Below are 24,246 nucleotides of genomic sequence, written 5' to 3'. Positions count from 1 at the left end.
ACAAACAATAAGTTCTAAAAGCATCTCAAGTATCCTATAGCAATGAAGTGACATTGTCCTCAGAAAACTTGACTAAGGGCTTACTTTCTAATTTCTTTCTTTTCTTTTTCCTTCCTTCCTTTTTTCCTTCCTTTTTTCCTTCCTTTTTTCCTTCCTTTTTTCCTTCCTTTTTTCCTTCCTTTTTTCCTTCCTTCCTTCCTTCCTTCCTTCCTTCCTTCCTTCCTTCCTTCCTTCCTTCCTTCCTTCCTTCCTTCCTTCCTTCCTTCCTTCCTTCCTTCCTTCCTTCCTTCCTTCCTTCCTTCCTTCCTTCCTTCCTTCCTTCCTTCCTTCCTTCCTTCCTTCCTTCCTAAGATAGGGTTTCTCTGTATATCGCTGGCTGTCCTGGAAATCACTCTGTAGACCAGGCTGTCCTTGAACTCAGAAATCCACCTACCTCTGCCTCCCAAGTGCTCGGATTAAAAGGCATGTGCCACCTGGCTTCACTTTCTAATTTTAATTCTCACTCTGATTTAACCACTTTCTGCAACACAGTCCCACCCCTTGCTAGCTAAGTTACTTTTCCAGCTGCAGACTTATTTAGAATGAACTTGGCCAAATAGAAACAGAAATCAAAGGCTCCTAAAAACACAGAAGAGACTTCTGAAAGAAACAGCCCAAAAGCTGTTTGTGGAAAGAAGGGTTCTGTCAAGCAGAGATGGCAATGTCCTCTTTGAACTGGTGTGGCTGGCTGTACATAGCAACAATCCTAACACCAGGCAAAATAATGCAGGAAGATGTTTGAGGTAAGTTTGTAGGATATACAGAGATTAAGGTCCTGTTATAAAATGCAAGCTATGAAGAGTTGAAGAAATAAGAGATCAAAAAATTTATTATTTATCTTTGAGCATCTGTGTACCTGTGCACAAATGCATTTGCAGCGGTCAAAGAACAATTTGTAGTAGTCAGCAATCTTTCCAGCCTGCCTGCTACATGCATGTCTGTGTCTCTGTTTGTAGACCAAGGGTCAACATTAGTGTTTTCATTCAGGTTAATAACCTTGTTTTCCACATTTAATACTTCATTTTATGTATTTCTATGTTTGTGTAAATATGTGCTAAAGCCTGAGAACAAAAGTTGGTGTTTGGTCCCGGAGCTGGAGTTACAAATAGTTGTAACCTACCACATGGTTGCTGGAGTCCAATCTGGGTCCTCTATAAAAGCAGTTAAGTACTTGTGTCTCTCTCCATCCTCAATCCTCAACTCTTGCCAAAACAGAGTCTAGTAGGGTCTGAACTCACTAACCACAAGTTCCAGGGATCCTCCTGTCTCTACTTTCCCACTAGTCAAATTACAAGAGTACCACAATGCTCAGCTATAAGACAAGGTCTCACATTCTACCTCAGTTTTAGCTGGGGATTTTGCTATGTAGTAAATAAGGCTAGCCTTGAATTTAGATTTCTCTGCCTTGGCCACCCAAGCACTGGAATTAAAGATGTGCACATACCTGGTGTTTCCACACAATTGGTGGGAAACAAATTCAGATCTTGACTGCTTATGGGACAAGCATTTTACCAAATGGATGACCCCCACCCTCCACCCCCAAGCCTTTACATACTCTTCTTCTTTGACTGTCCAGGAGCTGGGGAAGACTGGGTAGCAGAGGTGCTTGGCTGGTCTTCCTCCTCTTTCACTTCAGTTTTTAACTCAGGGCCTCTTTCCTCCGTTTCTGTAGGTTCGCCTTTACCATCCTCAGCTTTAACCTGAAAGATAAGACAGGAAACTTTCAGTATTCCCAAATAAACCCCTGGAAATAAGTCCATGACCATCACCTTATTTATGCTCTCCACTAGAGATACTAACAAATCTCCTTTTGTTAGAACAGAACCTCACCTCCTTTGTATCATCAGGTTGAACATCTGCTGGTTCCGGTTGATCCACCTCCATTTTAGCCTCTATTTTCACTTCCTGTAAAGGCTGCTTCTCAGGAATAGTCTGTGAATTCACTTCCGTGCTACTAGTAGACGGAGGGTTTGATACCTGGCCTTCAATGCTTACAGTTGGCTGAGAAAGCTAGAGAGGAAAAAAGAAAAACACACAAAAGCTTGTCAATAGCTCAATCATAGTTAATTTTAAGCTACACAGCAGTTAACATCTCTGTTAAGAGCAGTTGGACCCAAGGTGTCTCCTCTTACTCAGCTCATCTTAAAAATCGGAGGAACAGGACTTGCCAATGGTAACAGTTTGGTTTTACTTGAATGGCTACCAAATTTTTGGTGTGAGTTCCAAAGAGGACATCCTCATAGGGACTCAAAAGTACTAAAAAATGAAATTAGGGCCGAGCAGTGAAGGCCCCAGCACTTGGGAGGCAGAGGCAGGTGGATTTCTAAGTTTGGGGCCAGTGTGAGTTCCAGGACAGCTATACAGAGAAACCCTGTCTAGGAAAAAAAAAAAAAAAAAAAAAAAAAAAAAACCAACAACAAAAAAAGAAATTAAGGAAAGTATGGTGGTTCGCTGGGTAAAGGCACCCGCTATCAAGTCTGACAACCTGAATTTGATCCTTGATCCTTGGTAGAAGGAGAACCAACTGCTACAGGCTGTCCTCTGACTAATTCGTATATGTTTAATTAGTCCCAAAATGTTTTAGTTTAATTTCTCAGTTTCAAATTGTCTTTATGTAAATAAAATATATGGTGATAACATACTTTTTTACCCTAGAACATAGAATAAAGCAAATGGGGAGCAAAACTAAACAAAACCATGAGAAAGAAAAACAAAACACTGCTGGAGCTTAACTTGTTCTAAGGACATCCAAATACAAAGTACTCACCGGAGTGGAAGGCTGAGGAGGCAGCAGTGGTGCTGTTGGGGTAGGAACAGAAGCTGCTGTGCTCTGCTGTGAGCGAGGCTGTTGCTGGGACTGGTCAGCAGAAGGAGCAGCAGGAAGTGAAGGCTGCACTTGGGGAGGCAGATGTGTTGGTGGTGTAGGTGTCTGTCTGGATGGGGGATGTAGAGATGGGGGCTGTGGTCCACCAGGTGTCATGGCAGGAGGTGTAGGAACAGGTGCTGGAATTGTTGCTGCTGCTGGTGGTTGAGTCCCTATGCTTGGCGGAGTATGATGAGGAGTAGGGGTACGGCTAGGAACAGGAGAAGGTGAATTCTGATGAGCTTGTTGAGGCAGAGTAGGACAGTGAATATGGCTCCCTTGAGACCCTGGAGGCATTATAGGAGAGTTCACTGGGCAAGAAGAACTGGACATTTGTGCCTGTGAAAATGAAAAATATACGGTATTACAAAAGCAGGACATCTAGTCCTTAGTACACAGAGTGAGTATAAAAAAAAACATTATCTAACATTTTTCATTCTGACAGAGTCTTGCTATGTAGACCTGGCTAGCTTTAACTAAGAGAGACCCCTTCACCTGCCTCTGTCTCCAGAGCAAGTATTAAAAGTGTATATGCCTGAAGACAATCAGATTTCAAAGAAGAGGAAGGGGGAATATTCAAAATCATACAGGGTTAGGATGGATGCATGTCTGATTAGAAAGCATTCACAACAGGAAATCAGATCCACTGAAAGTGGAGTTACAGGCACCTGTGAGACACCAGATACAAAGATGGAATCTGAATCAGAGTCTATTTGAAGAACAGCAAGAGGTCTTAACTTCAAAGTCATCTCTAACATCCTTAAGATTTCATTTTTTGTCTTCATCCTTGGCCAGTCCTAGTAGTACAGGCCTTTAATCCCAGCCACTTGAGAGGAAGCAGGAGGATCATGAATTGAGACTAACCTAGACAACTTGGAAAAAGTTCAGTGTAATCCTGAGCTATTATACTAAGATTCGTTGATAAAGTTCGATACTGTGAATACATTTGCACACATTTGGAAAGGGTGAAATATCTAGCTTAATATTACAAAACCACTGCCTCAGCTGGGCAGTGGTGGCGCACGCCTTTAATCCCAGTACTCTGGGAGGCAAAGGCAGGCAGATTTCTGAGTTTGAGGCCAGCCTGGTCTACAGAGTGAGTTCCAGGACAGCCAGGACTATACAGAGAAACCCTGTCTTGAAAAAACCAAATCCAAAAACAAACAAACAAAAACAAACAAACAAACAAACAAAAAACCCAAAACAACAACAACAAAAACAACTGTGTTTTGCTCAAGACACTTTAAGTACAAAACAGAGCAAGTGTGGTAAGGCAAACCTAGAATCCTAGCAATTGGGAGGCTGAGTATATGACATTCAGAGCTATCCTAGGCATACACAGTGAGGTTCAGACCAGCTTGGCCCACATGAGATCTAGTCTCAAAACTCCAAATAAATACTTTTAAGAAGTAAAGATTTGTTCTCTGAGTTAAAGGCCAAGGTTAAATGGTGACACCTGTCTTTCAACAGAAGAAAACAATAGACTATTTCTATGCCATATTTCTCATGAAAACTGTAATCAGTGGTTTTGATATAACAAGGCCAAGCCTGTCTGGGAATCTGAACACAATTCTCAGACACCACATAAAGGTAAAAGAAGTGCTGTTGTCCTACACATGTACCCTGTGGCCTGGGTGCCTATACGTGCACACTAACCATCATTTTAAAGAAACATACTTGAGACACTGGTGCTTGACCGCTGGGTGGAGCCAAAGGCATGTTTGTTACATTCATTCCTTGGGATGGAAACTGAGTCTGGGAGAGGAACTGGTTCTGGCCAGAAGCCTGCTGCATGCGAGGTCCATAGCCCATAGGCTGCAAATAAAAAGAAAAAAACCACACCAAACCACAGATCACTAATTGCTTCATTACAATTATTCTCCAACTGCAATTAGCATTCACTCTTGTCCTGCTATCTAGATGTTTACATTAATAGTTTGGGTAAGAGAAGCATAAGGAATAGGTGAACGAACTAGTAATCACTTAAAAACTAAGAGTAACAGGCTTGTAAGTACCAAACATAACTTCAAGAAAGAAGAGGGTAATGGGACAGATGGCTTGGAGATATCTAGAACTCTGACAAGAAACAACTGAGTATTTTCTTCACACTGGAAAATGAATCCATAACATCATGAGTTCTCTTATCTTACTATTGGTGCTGGAAACAAGCAAAAATCACATGACTACTGGCTAACGTGGTTGGTATTCACGATTAGCAAATATGCTGAGACTGTTCCCCTTTTCCCTTCTAAAACTGCCTTACACGAGTCTAGACCTTTAAATTAAAGGAAATATGGAGAATTAAGAAACTATGGTAATATGAATAAGAAATGTCTCTCCACAGTTGTGGGAAGTTGAAAATTTGGTCTTCAGCTAGGGATGCCAGTATGAAATCTTCAGCAAGTACAGCCTTGTTGGACAAAGTATGTCAGTAGGTGAGGACTGAGTTTATAGACTTATTGATTCCCTTTTATTTGGAACAGTCTGCTCCTTGTTTGTGGCTGAAATGTAACCTCTCAGATTTGTGCTCCCACTGCCATACCATGCATGCATTTATATATGTTTAGTCCCCAGAATCATATGCCAAAATAAAACTGTTCCTTAAGCTGCTTTTGTCATGGTATTTTACCATAACAACAGGAACATACCTCCTACTTTCTACCTTATTTTACTACAAAAAAATTATTTCTACTTTCTTATATTTTATATGGATGCTTTACTTACCTGTACATATGTATATCACATGCATGCCAGGTACTCATGGAAGTCAGAAGAGCTTATCATATACCCTAGATCTATAATTTTAGATAATGGTAAACCACTATATAAAGTTGCTGACACAACTGAGCCAGAATGCTTTGCAAAAGCAACAACTCTATTAGCTGAGCAAACAACCAGGTCCTCCACTTCATTTTACAAGACAGGGTCTCCCATTAAACATGGAGTTCATATTTTAGACTAGAACCAATAGCCAGTGAGCTCTCAGAAATCTCCAACTATAACACTGGAGTTCAAAGTGTGTGCAACCATAGCCTGGATTTAGTGGGCTGCTGGGGATCTGGACTCAGTGGCTTATGCTTTCACACCATCTCTTAAGCACAAATCAATTGTGTTATATATTAATGTATGCCCTTCCTTTTCTTTCAGATTTTTTATTTAGCCAGGTATTATAGCACACGCCAGTGATAGGATTTCTGACTTTGAAGTCAGACTGCTTTCCATAAAGAGTTCTAGGACAGTAAGAGCTACACATAGTGAAATCTTGGATGACAAACAACTAAACTTACTCTCATCTCTAAAATACAGTCTACTTAACTGGGTTTGGAGGCTATGTTGTGGTGCTAAGAAGATAACCACATCTTCCACATGCTACATATATGCTCCATTACTGAGATACATTCTAAACTTTAACTATGTAATATTAAAGGCCAAATATAAGAAAAGTACACTATTGAAAAAGGCCTCAGGAGGTCAGCAGGTGTCAGAAATGAAAGGCACTTGTCACTAAGATTGAGAATCTTGACTTTGTTCACTGGAACACGCATGGAGGGACAGAGATAATTTTTTTAATCTGTACTCAGATTTCTGCATAAACCAAAAAATATTCTTGGATAGGTATGATCATTAGTGTTTCCTGAAGTAGTAACAAAGAAAACAGAATTTTTTTAAAAGGTAGAAAGGATAAAACTAACCGGATTGAGTGACCCAGACTGAGCCAACTGTCCATGGTGCTGAAGAGGAGAGGGTTGCCGAGGTCCAATAGGGGGCTGTGGCATATTCATCTGACCAAATTGATTCAAACCTGTGAATACATGTAAAATATTATCTCAATACTTTTGCTGGATTTAAGAACAAGACAAACTGAATTTAAGAACAAGAACGTTGGAAGCACACACCTGCAATCCCAGCACTTGGGAGGCAGAGGCAGACAGATTTCTGAGTTCGAGGCCAGCCTGGTCTACAGAGTGAGTTCCAGGACAGCCAGGGCTGGCTGGCTGGCTGGCTGGCTGGCTGGCTGGCTGTGTTTTGTGTGTGCGTGCGTGTTTGGGGGGGTGGGGGCGGACAAGAACAAGTTCATATGAGATTCTGCTCATTTTCTAAGGACCAACAAATTGACCGATAGATAGTGAATCAATTTGTTTCAGTAATACCAGCTAAACAAGGGCATTGTGTGTGTGTGTGTGTGTCTGTTTGTGTTTCCAGACAGGGTCTTACTATGTAAACCTGGCCAAGAACAAGTTCCTATGAGATTCTGCTCATTTTCTAAGGACCAACAAATTAATACTGATACTGAATCAATTTGTTTCAGTAATGCCAGCTAAACAAGGGCATTATGTGTGTGTGTGTGTGTGTGTGTGTGTGTGTGTGTGTGTTTCCAGACAGGGTCATATTATGTAAACCTGGCTGTTTTTGAACTCACAAGAGATTGGCTTGTCTGTGTCTCCTGAGTGATAAGATTAGAGGTATGCACCACCACTAGGCATTTTTCTGGAACAGCAGCCAGTGTGCTTAGACCCTGTGCCAATTCTCTAGCTCAAAGCAAGAGTGTCATATAGTGTTTAAACTAAATTTTGTAGCATGCCAAATCATTTGTGATTTAATTTTTTAAAAGATTTATTACATGTAACTATGCTGTACCTGTGTTCAGACACACCAGAAGAAGGTGTCAGATCCTATTACAGATAGTTGTGAGCAACCATGTGGTTGCTGGGAGTTGAACTCAGGCCCTTTGGAAGAGCAGTCAGTGCTCTTAACTGCAGCCATCTCACCAGCCCCGTGACTTTAAATTTTTGAAAGAGTCTCACTCTAGTGCTGGCAAGCCTGAACTTACAGAGATGACTCTGCCTCCCAAATGATCACCATCAGCTATTAAGTTGGTAATGGTATTATTTTAGTTTATTTTTGAGGCAGGGTTTCACTATGTAGTTCTGCCTAGTCTAAAATTCACTATACAGATCAGAAAGGCTTTGAATTCACAAGAATGCCATCCACCTGCCTCTGACTCCAAAGTGCTGGGATTAGAGGTGAGCACCATCATGCCTGGCAATTAGTTCGTTTTAAATGCACGCTTGCTTACTTACTGGGTTCTCCTCCTGCACCTGTCAGACAACCTCATTTCTCATTTGCCCTCTCTTGATGGATTTCTACTACAACAAACTTTCAAATTTCCAAAGCAGAAAATTACAAGTCTTGCTGCTGGATTAAATCAGGAATTAAGGTGGCAAGTGTCATTTTATTCTACATCAGAGAATCTTAAATTTACCAGGTTGTGGAGTCATCCGAGGCATCATCTGGTTTGGCACACTGCCACGGATCATAGATGGATCAGGTAGAGGACCATCTGGAGTGGAAAACCGAAATAGTTAAGTATCATTATGTTTTATAAAAACAACAAAATTAAATCAAGTATTAATAGCTTAAAAATTCTCTTAACTAGAAAAAAATCTCAAGAAATGGCCTCCATATTATACTAGACCACTTTATGCTTCTTAAATATAAAACACTTTCAACAGGTACAGAGAAGAGTGTCCTGGGCCAGTAAGACAAGTCTGTGAATAAAGACTTTTGAAAAGACAGCCTGCATCTGATACCCAGGATCCACAGGGCAGAAGTAGAGAAGTAACTACTGCAAATCGTTCTCTGACCTCTGTGTGGTGTGTTCAAGTCAACCACCATCAGTAGTTTCTATTGTTCTGGGTAAGGTGGACTTAAATTTCTAACCAAGCACTTAGAAAGCTAAAAGAAAGATTGTTGTGAGTTCAAGTCCATTTTGAGAGCCAGATCAAACAAACAAACAAGAGCTGTGCAGCCCTTTCATTATACAGACCTGCCAGCTTTCCTACTTCTGTTTACTAGTCAAAAACTTAAACCTAAAGTACACTTCCCCAGGGTACTTTGGACTTCCACACTTAGTTGCTGAAGCTGTTTCTCTGCACTTTAACCACGTCTTTGTTGCTGACCTCCATTGAAAGAGCTTCATTCCTTCCTGTTTCATCCTCCTCTTGACAGCTGCTAAGATTAACACTTGCTTGCCCTGTTTTCCTCAATACAACAGATACTGATATCACAGAACTTAAGCACCTTGTTCTAACTACTTTTTATTCTGTATTTTACTACTTGGAATGTAGAAATACATCATAAAATAATAAATAATTCATAACAGTCTTATATATATGATTATTAAAGGTCAAGAATGGTGTTAAGTCAGAAATGGAAGTTAATACGTTATGAAATAATACGAAATGAATTGCCTTTAGCCTTGGAATATATAGTAAAATGTTATTATAAAATGAAGCTGTTTATATTGAGGTATATGACTAAGGTATGGTGGTCGACACCTTTAGTCCTAGCACTTAGGAGGCAGAGGCAAGCAGAACTCTGAGCTCAAGGCCAGCCTGCTCTACATAGTGAGAGCCCGTGTAGTCTGAATGATAAGAGCCTCAACAGGTTCATATTTAAAGACTTTAGCTTCCAGTGAGTGGAACTATCTGGGAAGAAGTAGGAAGCGTGGCCTTTATGGAATGAGCATAGTCTCCTTTAAGAAGGTATGTCACTCGCTTTGAGGTTTCAAAAGCACAGCTACACCCTGTCTGTCTGTCTGTCTATCAATCTTTCTCCCACTGTGAATCAAAAGTAAAGCTCTCAACTACTGATCAAGTACTACAAATATTTAGTTCCCACTAGGATCATGGACTAAACCTCCAAAACTGTGAGTATTTCCCTAATTATGTGCTTTCTTTTATAAAGAAATTTTCTTTTCTTTTCTTTTCTTGGTCTTGGTCATAGTATAGGAAGAGAACACCTTGTCTCAAAAAAACCAAAACCAAAACAAAACCCAACACAAACTATCAACTAACCAAGCAAACCAAACCAAAACAACAACAAAAACCCTGGATAACAAAAAGCAATTAGTTGAGTTTTGAGTGAGCCCTGAAGACAGTTGGTATACCAAAACCTAAAGGCTACCTGTCAAATATAAGATAGTAGATGCTAGAGAAAGCCAATGGAAACATGGAAGCTGCTATTTTCTACTTGAAAAACCCCTAGGGCAGTAAAAATAATAGTAGAATTTAATTTATGCCAATTATCATACTCATAAACATTCTATTTTTCCCATCATTTAAAAAAGTGGGTGTACTGTTTTCTTATACTATGTATAATTAAAAGTACTTACTAGTAGTCATTCCTGTTGGTTGCTGTCCCATGCTAGGCCCAGTAGTCATAGGTACTGGAACCATGCCAGGAGCACTTGGCAGCATGTTTTGTTTCTGTAGTCTAGTCCTCCGCTTTTCTTCTAGTTCCTTCTGGATCTTATAGATCTTCTCAGCTAGAAGGTGGTAGTATTCCGCCTTGAGGAAATTTTAAGTAAAAAGTAGAAAAGAGAAACTGAGTAACAGAAAAAAATGAACTAAGCAAATAGTTCATTTAAATGACAGGCAAAAACTAAAGCTGGCTGTAGAGGCAGATGCAGGCTGAGTCTGAGTATAGCATGGTCTATAGAACAAATTTCAGGACAGCCAGGGCTATACAGAGAAACCCTCTTTTGAAAAAACTAAAAAACCAAAAACAACAACAAAACAAACAAAATGCCATTAATAAATGAGCTCATACTTATAAGGCACATGACTAGTAATTTTACTATTAACTTACAACATAAAACTTTAAGAAATATATTTACAAAACAAAAACTGGCAACTTATAGGATAAAGAATAGCCTACATTTTAGCACCAATTTTTAAAAGGTTCAATTTCATGCAGAGAAAATACTGCTTGACATAAGATATCAAGGAACTGACTTATTCAACCCCGTATTATAGAAAACAGCACAGAAGTATTAACAGTGCAGGAATTCTCCAAGGTGAGTCACATATGAATAGTGCACGGTAAAGAAAGGTAAGCTGCACATGGTGGCACAGGACTAGTGTCAGCACTAGGAAGGCAGAGGCAGATCTGAGCTTGAGGCCAGCCTGGTCTACAGAGTTAGATGCAGGATCACCAAGAAACATGAAAATAAAAAAACCTTGTTTTTTACAGGTGGTGGCGCACGCCTGTAATCCCAGCAATCTGGGAGGCAGAGGCAGGCCTGGTCTACAGAGTGAGCTCCAGGACAGCCAGGGCTACACAGAGAAACCCCATCTCGGGGGGGAAAAAAAAATCCAAAACACCGAAATAAATAAATAAATAAATAAATAAATAAATAAATAAATAAATAAATAAGGTGAGACAATTGATATATACTGCTTTGTTGGCCATGCTTGGTAGGATCACATAAAATCCTAGAATCTAGGAGTTAGGACCAGAAAATTTTACATGGGAATTTGTCTCAAATAATTAAAATAAACTGCTTTTTTAACTGGGAGGATGGGTCAGCAAAGCTAAAGGTAAAACTGAAGAGAACTCAGTAAGAAAACCAACATTGTCATGTTATAGAAGAAAACTAAATTTATGTTTTTGTTTTTTTCTGAGACAAGTTCTCACAATATGGCCTCAAACTCATACAGATCCTCATACCTCTGCTTCTAGAGTACTGGGATTAAAATGTATGCTATCATGCCTTACTAAGACAAGTAATTCAAAACTCAACAGTCCTACTTCAGAAAAGAAAAGAAATTACATGCTCACTCTATTGTTTGCAGATTCATACATGTCCCCTTCTACTTTACGAGCATATGCAACAAGGTTTTCCATCCGACGGTCTTTTAAAGCAGCAGGATCCGGAGTGGGAAATATGGCTTGAACACTGGAACATAAAATAGAACCACTGTACTAACATGTCAACTTTACATAAATGCATAGACAAAATCACACAATACTGGGACATCTTCCTTAACCAGTATGGACACAGTTCATTCATAAAACATAAAATTATTTTTTTTGGCTGGGTGATGGTGGCCCACACCATTAATCATAGCACTTGAGAGGAAGAGGCAGGTGAACCTCTAGGCCAGCCTGGCTCTACAGAGTGAGTTCCAGGACAGCCAGGTCTACACAAAGAAACCCTGCCACAAAACAAAAACACATAAACAACAACAACAAAAAAATACGAAAGTTGTTCACTTCATTAAGTCAAATCTTTGTGTTTTACGTGCACATTTGTGTGTGTGCAGGGCCAACAGAGGCCAGAAGGTCAGAAAAGGGAATCAGATATATGAGAACTGGAGTTACATACAGCTGGGATCTGTCATGTGGGTGGGCTGGGTTGGACCTGGGTCCTTGGCATAGTAGCCAAAGATCTTAAATAAGCCACCTCTCTATGCCCACACTCTTATTTTTAAAAATTCAGCAACAGAATAATGTATGCTTTACTCTTCTCTAGTGGTATCCTTAAATTTGAACATATTTTTCATTGTTTTTGGAGGCAGGGTTTCTTTGTGTAGCTCTGGCTGTCCTTGAACTCTTATGTACACAATGCTGGCATTAAATTCAGAGATCAGCTTGTCTATACCTCCTAAGTTCTAGGGTGTAGGGCATCACAACCATGAAGTACTTTCTTAAAGAAAGATTAATATTACAACATTAAAAAACTTATTGGTGATAGTCAAAATGTTTTATAATCATCAAAACTATCCTCATAAAAAATATATTCTGGATGCTTTCTTTTAGAGGAATCCAGTTTGGTTCTTAGTAACAATATTAGATGTATTACATGTACTTTCCTTATTAAAACAAAGCCCCGGAAGGAACCCCAGTGAAGTAAAACCCACCCACAAAACTTTTGGCCAAAATTTTACCCTGTCTACAAGTAATGGAGGAAAGGAAGATGGAACAATGACTGAGAGAACGGCCAACCAAATAACAAGCCCAACTTGAGATCCATCCCAAGGATAAGCACCAATCCCTGACATTATTAATACTGTGTTACACTTGAGGACAGGCCACAGCAGGCAACTCAAAGGTGCAGAGACCCACACCCAAACATTGGAAGGAGTTTGAGGATGGAAAAATTGGAGGAAGGATTGAGGGCCCTAAGGTAATAGGAACTCCACAGGAAGTCAAACAGAATCAACAAACCTAGACCCTTGGATGTTTTCAAAAAGACTGAACCACCAATCTAAGAGCACGCAAGGACTGGACCCAGGCATCACCATATGTAGCATATGTAGCAGATTTGCAGCTTGGGCTTATTAAATCTGTTACTTGTCTATGGAATACAGTCATCTAGTTGGGCTGCCTCGTATAGTCTCAGTGTGAGAGGAAGTGCCTAGTACTGCAGAGACTTGATAGACCAACCTGAGGGAATACCCAGGAAGGACTCGACCCTCTCAGAGAAGGGGGTGGGGATGGAGAGAGTGGGAGTGGGGACTGAGAGGTGAGGGCCATGACTGGAATGTAAATTAAGTAAAAGAAGAGAGGGAGAAACACCCCAATAACAACTCAATCATGTTTAAGAATGTATAAAGGAAGATCGAAGAAAATGCAAATTTGCTATTGTAAACTTGGCTACGGTGGCTACCATCTTTAATCTCAATACTCAGCAGGTAGAAAGGCAGGAAAATCTCTAAATTCAAGGCCAGCCTGGTCCACATGTCATGTTCCAAGACAACTAAGACTAACTAGAAAGACTAGAAAGAGGCCCTACCTCGAAATATAAAGAAACAGATAGTCACTATAATAATTTCCTGTAAAAATATATGGCATATATAGTAGTTTTTAAAAGACTTATTTCATTTTAAAATGTGTGTGAAAAGGGCTAGAGATATGGCTTTGTAGTTAGTTAAGAGCACTGTCTGTACTTCTAGAGCTCAAGTCCCAGCAATTACATGGTCGCTCACAATTCTGTGATAGAATCTGATGCTCTTTTCTAGTGTGCAGGTTGTAAGTGAAGATAGAGTGCTCATGTACATAAAATAAATAAGTAATATAAATAATAATATAATAATAATATAAATAATAAAATAAATAAATCTTACCAACTGAGCCACATTGCCAGACCCAATTTTTTTCAACATGTTTGTTGTTCATGTGTGCAGTCTACGGGAATAGTGTGAAGGCCAGAGCACATACAGAACCCCTTCAGGAGTCAATTTTCCCTTTTCTACCATTTGAGTCTGGAGGAGGACTCGACAGCAAGAGCCTTTATCCACTGAGCAATCTCATGACCATCACATAAGTAATTAAAAGTAAATTTAAAAGTATTTAAAAATTAATCTAATTACTCTGGAATCCAGGCACATTAATTTATATGTTAATGAAGAAAGACGTATAAAATAAAATTAAGAAAATTAAGAGAATAGATTTAAGAAGCCAGGCATTATGACATATATATGCATACACCCACCAAGTACCCAGGGGAAAAAAGGATCAGGAACTAAAGGTAACCCGGGATATATATAGAGAGACCCTTTCACAACCTGCTTCCCCTCAAAAAGAGAAGAAGACATAAAAAATGTAAATTATCAACACTATTAACAGCCTGGCTATACAAAAGTAGTTATATGTCATTGGTGCTAATATGGCCAACACTTTGGAGGCATTAAATTTTTTTAAATAATTTTTTTTTTAAATTTATACTAGAACACTGCAGCTGTCTTATTATATTTGAGTACTCTGTTGTTGTCGTCAGACACTCCATAAGAGGGTATCAGATCTTATTATGGATGGTTGTAAGCCACCATGTGGTTGCTGAGATTTGAACTCATGACCTCATAACAGTCAGTGCTCTTAACCAATGAGCCATCTCTCTAACCCCCTGGAAGCATTATTTACATGAAAACATTTTTAGCCCTCTCTGAGGCAGGGATTCTCTGTGTAGTCTACCTCAGCCTCCAAGTGTTGGCATTAAAAAATTGTTCCATCACCACCCAGCTGACACAGCTCTTACGAACAATACATGCCACAATCTTACTTACAGTTTATGAACAAGGTGGTTTCGAAGGTCCTGTGTAATATCTTCATGCCACTGTTTTCGAATTCCAGTACTAGATGGCTGAGCTGCTGTTGGCAAAGGACCCAGAGAGGTCACACCAGCATTTTCACTCATCATTGGGCTTTAAAAATGAAAGACAAAGTAGCTTTAGTGAAAAAGTACTGGAGACAGACGTCACTTAAGAGCTAACACTAATTACTTCAATGAATGGTGACTCAGTCTATTTAAGAGGCGTGTGTATGAAACTACATGGTGTGTGTGTGTGTGTGTGTACACGTACACTTCAGTAAAGTGTTACATTTTCTTATGAAGGATGATAGTGAATTCTTCATTTAAAAATCCAAGTCATGTCACTAAGTTATATTGCCACGCAGACACATTACCTTTCACAAAGCCATTAATAAATGAATAATAGTAAAATAGTAGTAGCAGTAGTAGTAGTAGTAGTAATAATAATAATAAAATAACTGAAAATAACATTAAGAGAAACATATTCTTTGAAAACCTTACACATGTGCACAATATATTCTGATATCCATCACTGAAGAATGCACTAGAGTGCAACACTGCAACTTGTTTCTTTGGCATAGTAGAGATTAACATAAGTAGGTGACTCAAATGTCAAGTAAGGAATATACATAGACATCCTGCTCATTCCTTTCCTAAAAGCTACCTGCAAATTACGAAAACTAAATAAAACATGAAATTCTTAAGAATTTGAAGAGACTTAGGGCACAAACTTACTTTTGAGAATTTATGGTTGAATGCAACATGGAGTCAGAAAGAAGATTCGGTGTCTGAACCCCTACACCTCCATTTACACCCATAGGACTAGCACCTAGGGCAAAACAAAGCAACAAAATAAATAAAATAGCCACCACAAAATAATACTATAAACAAAGAAAACAAAGCAATTAAAAACATATAAAGACTAACACATGAAGTAAGAAAGAGGCACAGAATGTGGAAAAAGACAACTGTGAAGTGCTGGTACAAGGCACAAGGACAGAGCCCAGACCTCAAGCACACATGTAAAACATGGCTGTGCTGACATCAAGTGTCAGCCTACTGCCAAAAGCATTCATCTCCAGATCTTATAAGTAAGTTAGCCAGTACAACCAATGAGTGATCTAGGCTAATAAAGAAGACATAGACTCAAAATAAAGACAGAGAGTGAAATAGGAAAACACAGACCTTGTCTCAAAAGGGGGTGGGGGCAATGACATTTTTAATCCCAACACTTAGAAAGCAAAGACAAACTGATCTCTATAAGTCAGAGGTCAGCCTGCTCTACCAAAGTGAGTTCCAGGAGAGTCAAAGTTACCCAGTGAGACCCTTCTCAAAATAAAAATAAGCAAAACAAAAATAGCAGCTGGAAAAATGATTCATAGATAAAAGGAACTTGCTGTTTTTGAAGAGGATATGGGCTCAGTTCCTAACACTCTGAGAACAGCTCATAACCATACAAATTTCCAATCTGAGAAATTTAATAACCTCTTCTGATCTCAGGCTCTATAGTGGTACATTGAACAGAAACACACAAGATACGGATAAATAAAAAGTTAAAAAGCAAAAATAGGACTGGACTTATGGAATGCTTGCCATACTAAAAGGAGTTCCCTCTGAGGTCAGATCCCATACCACCAATGATGTAGTATGTATACTTGTAATCTCAGTGATGGGAAGGAATTGAAAGCACAGTCCCTGGGGCTCTGTAGGTAAGCAGCAGAGCATAAGGGGCATGCTGAAGATCCCAGTGAGAAATTATAGAAAAAACAAGGCAATGGTAAGAATGTACTTATGGACAGGGATATATGGATACACACATAAACATGGGTGAGGACACACACACACACTCACTCACTCACTCACTCACTCACAATAATAATAGTGAAAAGTAGGGGCTGGATAGATAGCTCAGCCATTAAGAGCATTCACTGGCTGATCTTCCAGAGGACCTAGGTTACCTGCACTCACATGGCAACTCACAACTGTCTGTAATCCCAGTTCCATAGATCCAACCCAATTCACACAGATGCACATAAAATAAAAACAAGATAATTAAAAAATACTGAAAGTAAAAACATCTTTTTCTTTTCTTTCCTTTTTTTTTTTTTAAGAAAAGACTTTTTACTATTATATTTTTTACTATTATATGTTGTAGCTGTCTTCAGAAACACCAGAAGAGGTGTCAGATCTCATTACAGATGGTTGTGAGCCACCATGTGGTTGCTGGGAATTGAACTCAGGACCTTTAGAAGAGCAGTCAGTGCTCTTAACTGCTGAGCCACCTCTCTAGCCTAGTAAAAACATCTTTAAAAACAAAACACAGAACCAGGCAGTGGTGGCGCACGCCTTTAATCCCAACAACTGGGAGGCAGAGGCAGGCGGATCTGAGTTCAAGCCCAGCCTGGTCTACAGAGTGAGTTCCAGGACAGCCTGGGCTACACAGAGAAACCAAAGCAAACACACAAACAACAACACCCCGCCCCCCCCCAAAAAAAAGCAAAAACAAAAAAACAACCTACAAACCAAAAAAACACCAGAGTTTGGAGACCCTAAGAGCACTGGCTACTTTACAATAGGACCTGGGATTGATTGCCAAAACCTTCATAATGGTCCCAACATCGGTAACTTCAATTCCAGGACACTGCTGCCTCATTTCTAGACTATGCATGTAGTAAAATGACATAAAAGCACGGAAAAAAAAACCTACATAAATGTACAGATACTCTCTGAAAACAACAAAAACAACAACAACAACAAACACACAAAAACAAAAACAAAAAAAATTGTGCATTTTTATGTGTGGGCTCGTGCACACACAGACACATAAACAGCAACCAAAAACCAAAAGGAACACTTTTTGCTGATATTTCAGCACACCAAAAATTAACATTTTAAAACCAAGAGTAGCTTATCCAGGTGTGGTGGTGTAAGGCTTTAATGCCAGCACTTGGGAGGCAGAAGTCAGCCTGCTATATAACAAGCCCTAGGACAGCCAGGACCATATACAAAGAAAGATACTGTCTGAAAAAACAAGAGTAAAACAACAACACCTAGGGTTGGCCAGCGAGATCACTAAGGATAAAGATCCTTGAGACACATGATAATAGAGAATTAGAAAGGTTCTCATCACAGGAAATTCAAACTCAACTATGAAGAAGAAAGAAGAAGGAAGTATCAAAAAGGGTATCAAGCATTGGCAGTAATTACTTTCAGCATATGGACTATAAGGGTACTCTTTAATCTATAACTTAAAAATATCTCAAGTCCAAAAATTATTTAGTGAAAAACAAAAGAGACAGAAGAGGTAGGGAGGAGAAGGGCAGCCACAGAGACAGAAGGGTAGGGACAAGAAAAGGGAGAGGCAGAGGGAGAGGGAACAAGAAAGAAAGCATGCCTACCCTCAGGTTGATTTTGATTTATACATGCTATTTACACATTTAACCTGCATCACCTCTGAACTGGAAGATGCACTTACTCATGTTGTTCATAGACCGCATGCCTTGGGGAGACTGTCCAGTCTGCTGACTCTGCTGATTCTTTGCTTGTACCTGGGGCTGCGGTGGGATTTGGTTGACTTGATAGGGTAGACCAAGAGCAGCATAAGCTCGCTCTATGGAGCTGGGGTCAATCTGACTCACAGTGCTTAGGCTAGGGGCAGACTGTTGTCCCACTCCTAGAGAGCTAGGGTTTCCAAGCCCAACTGGTGCTCCAGTCAAAATTGCTAGAGAAGACAAAAAACAGTATCAGACTACTATAGCTGGTAACAAAAAAATATTAAAATGATTAAATGAATCATTTAATGAAGTGTCTGAGTAGCATAGATCTGTGTCTCCAATCAGTTTTTTGAAAAATTTTCTAGATCCATGCTTCTAAATCCATCCAAATTTTTGGTTCTTTTTTCAAGACAGGGTTTCTCTGTGTAAACCCTGGCTGTGATGGAACTTGCTTTGTACACCAGATTCAAATTTCAAATTCAGATATGCCTGCTTCTGCCTCCTTAGTGCTGAGATTAAAGATGAATGCCACTACCACACATGGCTCCAAATTTCTCTCTTAACACTTAATACTTGCCGGGCAGTGGTTGTGCACGCCTTTAATCCCAGCACTTAGGAGAGGCAGAGGCAGGTGGATTTCTGAGTTGGAGGCCAGCTGGGTCTACAAAGTGAGTTCCAGGACAGCCAGGGCTACAGGAAGAAACCCTGTCTCGAAAAAACAAACAAACAAACAAACAAAAACACTTTTAATACTTATATTTTTTTTCTAAGAAAAATATGGCAGCTGGACTTTTTGAATGTAGTATTTTCACTTATTACTCTTCTACGAAAATAATCTCTTTGTTTAACAATTTCTAAATTTATTTTATAAAACTCAAAACATTCACAGTCATAGACACAGACAGACAGACAGACAGACAGAATTTTGTTTTGTTTTTGGTTTTTTTGGATTTGGTTTTTTTGAGACAGGGTTTCTCTTATAGCCCTGGCTGTCCTAGAACTCACTCTGTAGACCAGACTGGCCTCAAACTCAGAAATCCACCTGCCTCTGCTTCCCAGAGTGCTGGGATTACAGATGTGCGCCACCACTGCCTAGCCACACACAAAGTTTTAAAAAGGCCAGGTAATAGTGGTGTAAGCCTTTAGTCCCAGCACTCAGGATGCAGAGGCAGATGATATCTGTCAGTTTAAGGCCAACCTGGTCTATATATTAAGTTGCAGGACAGCCAAGGCTGTCACACAGAAAATATTGTGAACACAAAACAATCAAATAAACACCCCCCAAACCCCAATCCAACATTTCTCATTTATCTACTTGTTGCAAGCATATAAGAGTAAGCCACTCAATGCCAAACAACAATGCTTCACTTTTGAAAATTTTAAAGAAAGAATACACGACAGTACACAAGTATAATCACAGTACTCTAAATAAAACCTTGAAAAAAGTCATCTATTGATGGTTTTAAGAAAATTTGAAAAACCAAAAAAAAAACCTATAAACAAACAAAAACCCCACAAAATTATTTTTCTTTCTTTCTCTCTCATTCCTTCCTTTTTTATTAAGACTTATTTATTTTTCATATGTGAATGCACTTTAACTGTCTTTGTACACATCAAGAGAGGGCATCTGATCCCATTACAGATGGCTGTGAGCCATGATGTGGTTGGTGGGATTTGAACCTCTGGAAGAGCAGCCTGTGCTCTTAACCCCTGAGCCCTCTCTCCATTACAAGAAAAAAGGAATACTTAGTTTTTTGTTTTACTAATTGAGAGAGAAATAAAGAGAGAGCTGGAGAGCTGGCTCAGAGGTTAAGTGCACTGACTGTACTTACTTTTAATAGATAAATTTATTTATTTATTGTACTTACATATAATAAATAAATTTATTAAGAGAGAGAGAGAGGGAGGGAAGAGGAGAGAGAGAGAGAGAGAGAGAGAGAGAGAGAGAGAGAGAAAGCACCAAGCATTGGTGGTGCATGCCTTTAATCCCAGCACTTGGGAGGCAGAGGCAGGCAGATTTCTGAGTTCCAGGCTAGCCTGGTCTACAGAGTGAGTTCCAGGACACAGTCAGTGCTACACAGAGAAACCCTGTCTCGAAAAACAAATGGGGGCGGGGGGAGGAAAGAGGAGAGAGAGAAATAGAAAACCTTTCATTCAAAATGGCATGACAGGACTCAAGTCTCAGAAAAGCAAGTAGTAGTCTGCACTGTCAAAGAGCACTAGTGTGCTGCTCAAAATACTTGGATAAAAATCAGCAAGATGTAATCACTTACACTGTTGATTTCGCTTATCCCCAGCATTTTTGAGAGGAAGACACACAGGACAATCATGCCTTGTGCAATTTTTCCAGTGTGAAATGATTTGTCTAGAAGATGCACAATGTGCCACTAAAATAAAACAAAATATTGTAATTTGTTTTTTTATTTACAGGAATGACATCCAACTTAACAAATGCTCCAAATATAAAGATACATGCCTATAAAACAGTGATACTAGACATAAGGGTATTCAATTCAACTGTATTGTGTTGAGTACTTGTCCACATGGCTATACTGGAAAAAAATCAATGAACAAAATCACAAAATATTACAACTTCCTCTCTAACCTTATAATACTTACTAAAAATATTTAGCAGCTATCTTCATAATTTCCCATAGAAAATACAATCAAGATTCTATTAACAAAATAGATAAATTGTATTTCATCCATACAGTTGCCTTTCAAAGTATTAGGAGAGGCAAATGGGTAATGTGCAAGATGTAAAGATAGCTCTGTTAGTCAAAGGCTTGCAATACAAGCATGAGAAGCAGGAGTCAGACCCTAGTACCTACCTGAAATATGTCAGGCTAACCCCAAGGCTTGGGAGGTGGAGATGCTAAGCTCCCAGAACAAACTAGCTGATAGCTAGATTAGCCTAATCAGTATCCTCTGGCAAATTTATGGATCGAAACATGGCTCCTCTACCACATACAAGGCTCAGGGTTCAATTTCCAGGAATAATACAAACAAGCAAATATACACCAAGAAGTTGTATTTTATTGGTCAGGATGCATGTGGTGTACAAAGTTGCTTTATTTATAAAAGGGGAGAGCAAAATTTAATGTCAGAACATGTCTAAAATGCCATCAACATAAAGTACTGAATAAAACTATCATCCTAAAAGCTACTCACCTTGACAGGATTTGCCTGACTGGCAATGAGTCATATGGTTTAGAACATTTTTCATGGTTCGGCAGTGGGGAAGATTGCACTGCCTCACTTCCCCGTTGGCTTGCTCCCGGCGCTGGCACTTGTGAGCATGGAGAAGGAGAACAAGCTGCTGCTGGATGAGCTTGCGCTTCTCTGGATCAGCTGTATGCGCTCCAGAACCCATCCCTGCAGCAACTGGAGTCACGAGGCCTGGCTGCGGGACCGATGGGGTAGGCTGTTGGCCCTAACAAATGTAGCAAAGATACAGTTAACAGTGTTGCAGTGTGCCATCTTTTAACAAGAACTAGGTATTTTCAAATTAAATCCTTGATGGTGATCTACTATATGTAAGACTTCATTCTTTAATTTGGATGAGAAGAATTCAATATATATATGATAAATAGCTCTTATTATCAGAAAGATTAAGGCAGTAAGAAATTATGGGGCTGGAGAGATGGATTAGTGGTTAAGAGCACTTGATTGCTCTTCCAGAGGCCCTGAGTTCAATTCTCAGCAAACATATGGTGGCTCACAACCATCTGTAATGGGATCCAATACCTTCTTCTGGTATGTCTGAAGACAGCTACAATGTACACTCTCTCTCTCTCTCTCTCTCTCTCTCTCTCTCTCTCTCTCTCTCTCACACACACACACACAGACAAACACAATCTTTAAAAAAGAAAAGAAATTAGAACACCTTTCAGTAATAATCAAAGTATGTATGCATTAGACACAGAGAACTAAACCAAAAGAAAGAACAGGTAAAGTCCACATTCTCAGTATTAGAGGCTCAAAGGAAAGGGTAAGATACAGAATTCAAGGCCAATCTTCTACAGAATAAGTTTGAAACCAGCCTGTTAACATATCCTGCCTCAAAAAAACACACAGGGCTGGAGAGATGTTCCAGTGGTTGAAAGTACTTGCATTCAGTTTACAGTATACATATCTAGAGCTCACGGCTTCCTCCAACTAAAGCTCTAGGGACCCAAGATGCTCTTCTAGCCTACATGGGCACCAGCCTACATGCATGAACATGCGCACACACAAACACAAGAAGAAATCTTAAAACAAAAAATAAGTGTTAAAAGTAAACAAATAGGCGGTGGTGGAGCACGCCTGTAATCCCAGCACTCTGGGAGGCAGAGGCAGGCGGATTTCTGAGTTCAAGGCCATCCTGGTCTACAAAGTGAGCTCCAGGACAGCCAGGGCTACAGAGAGAAACCCTGTCTGGGGGGGGAGGGGGGGAGTAAACAAAATAACAAGTGTTAGAACTGAAGACATGTGCTACCATGTTGAGCAAAAAATAGTTTTTATGCCTCTTAAAAAAATTAAATTTTCCCAGTATAAGTTATTCCTTAGGACAGTAAGGACATGTTTCTTTTTTTGTTAAATCTTTGTTATGTTTCTTTTGAAATACAGACAATTAACACAACACAAAATACTAAAACTTGTAAAAAGAAAAATAAAATTGCTCTAGAACAAATTTCAAAAAGTAAAAACAAATCATTTAATTCCTAAGTAGAAATTGTTTGAACCCAAATCAGATCCACATCCACAGGTGTGGGTCTCCATTTGCACTGACTAAAGATGTGCTCCACCACACTGAGCATGTCTCCTTTCACTGGTCTCTTTAAGGTCTGATCTGAGCTCAGGATGGCCTGTAACTTGCTATGTAGATGGCTGGCCCACCTTCCTGGACATTGTAAGCAGATGCAAACTGTCCCTCATAGACGCTACGTAACAAAGCTCAGCCATAGCCACTGCTGTACTTGGTTCCATCCCAGAAAATCACTTCATTACACTAATAGAAATGAAATTAGTATTCACAGTCCTTGAGAAGTCTTTGCAGTGAGAGTAAGACTGTCTGCAAGAGCAGTGAGGTTCTCTTTTCCTATCCTTCAGAAACAATGCTTACCAGAGAACCTGCTGGAACTCTCACTGCAGCACACATTTACTCTTATTGTGAATTAGTTTTCCAACTCATCAATAGGCGCAGCAAATAAAATTCCATGTGGAAATTTTACAAAGTAAAATTCCATTGCAAGGCACATGTACCTTCATGTATCTTAAGGCACCAAGAATATATAATACCAATGTGTTAAATGCCAGCCTAATATGCTCAACTGGTAATTGTAATGACCTGAATACAATTCAAGACTCACATTAGAAGAAAACTTCTGCAAGCTAACTTCTGACATCCACAAGTTTACCACAGTATGGTGCACACATCTATTCTGCATGCACATACATGTTAAAGAGAAAAGCACCAGGCAGAGGTGGAGGCAGAGGCAAAGGCAGGCAGACCTCAGAATTCTAGGACAGCCAGGGCTACACAGAGAGACCACGTCTCTAAAAACCAAAAAGAAAGAAAGAAGAAAAAAAAAAGACAGAAAAAAAACCAAAAAGACAAGAAAAATACTGCTAAGTACTCACCATGTTGGGCATTCCCCCACCAGGAACTGCCTTTTTGTCCATTGCAAATGGAGATAAGTTATTTGGTAGAACAGTCTTTGTCTGAATTTGGAGACCAAGGCCACTTGCTCCAATCTGCTGTCCAGAATTCTGAGTGTATGGTGAACCATAAGGACTGGGATTACTCATCATTCCCATCTATATAAAATTAGAAAACAAAAGGTCATTCTCTATATTACTAAGACACCATCATGACCATACTTCATGTTCTATATTAGAAAACCATTTTACATAAAATCCTTTGGTTATTCTTGAAACAAACAAACAAACAAACAAACAAACATACTGAAAGATTCAGGAACATAGCTTAGCAA

At 39.5% G+C, this 24,246-nt stretch overlaps 1 protein-coding gene across 2 annotated transcripts in view; it reads right to left on the bottom strand.

Moving 5' to 3' along the window:
- Ep300 (E1A binding protein p300) overlaps positions 1–24,246 on the bottom strand; it is a 66,833-nt gene that overhangs the window by 21,660 nt on the left and 20,927 nt on the right. For both annotated transcript variants that reach the window (XM_052161678.1, XM_052161679.1), the window contains exons 3-16: positions 23,894–24,070; positions 21,443–21,704; positions 20,545–20,658; positions 18,253–18,498; positions 15,513–15,606; positions 14,752–14,889; positions 11,525–11,642; positions 10,077–10,251; positions 8,166–8,243; positions 6,595–6,704; positions 4,580–4,717; positions 2,807–3,241; positions 1,870–2,049; positions 1,595–1,739 (exon numbers count right to left, since the gene is read on the bottom strand). In XM_052161678.1, coding sequence (XP_052017638.1) covers positions 1,595–1,739; positions 1,870–2,049; positions 2,807–3,241; positions 4,580–4,717; positions 6,595–6,704; positions 8,166–8,243; positions 10,077–10,251; positions 11,525–11,642; positions 14,752–14,889; positions 15,513–15,606; positions 18,253–18,498; positions 20,545–20,658; positions 21,443–21,704; positions 23,894–24,070 — 2,410 coding nt within the window. The remainder of the gene's footprint in view (positions 1–1,594; positions 1,740–1,869; positions 2,050–2,806; positions 3,242–4,579; positions 4,718–6,594; positions 6,705–8,165; positions 8,244–10,076; positions 10,252–11,524; positions 11,643–14,751; positions 14,890–15,512; positions 15,607–18,252; positions 18,499–20,544; positions 20,659–21,442; positions 21,705–23,893; positions 24,071–24,246) is intronic.

The sequence above is a fragment of the Apodemus sylvaticus genome, chromosome 17 (assembly GCF_947179515.1).
Source record: "Apodemus sylvaticus chromosome 17, mApoSyl1.1, whole genome shotgun sequence".
Classification (NCBI taxonomy): Eukaryota; Metazoa; Chordata; class Mammalia; order Rodentia; family Muridae; genus Apodemus; species Apodemus sylvaticus.
Note: the sequence above shows the minus strand (reverse complement) of the source record. Positions and strands in the feature narration are given on the sequence as shown.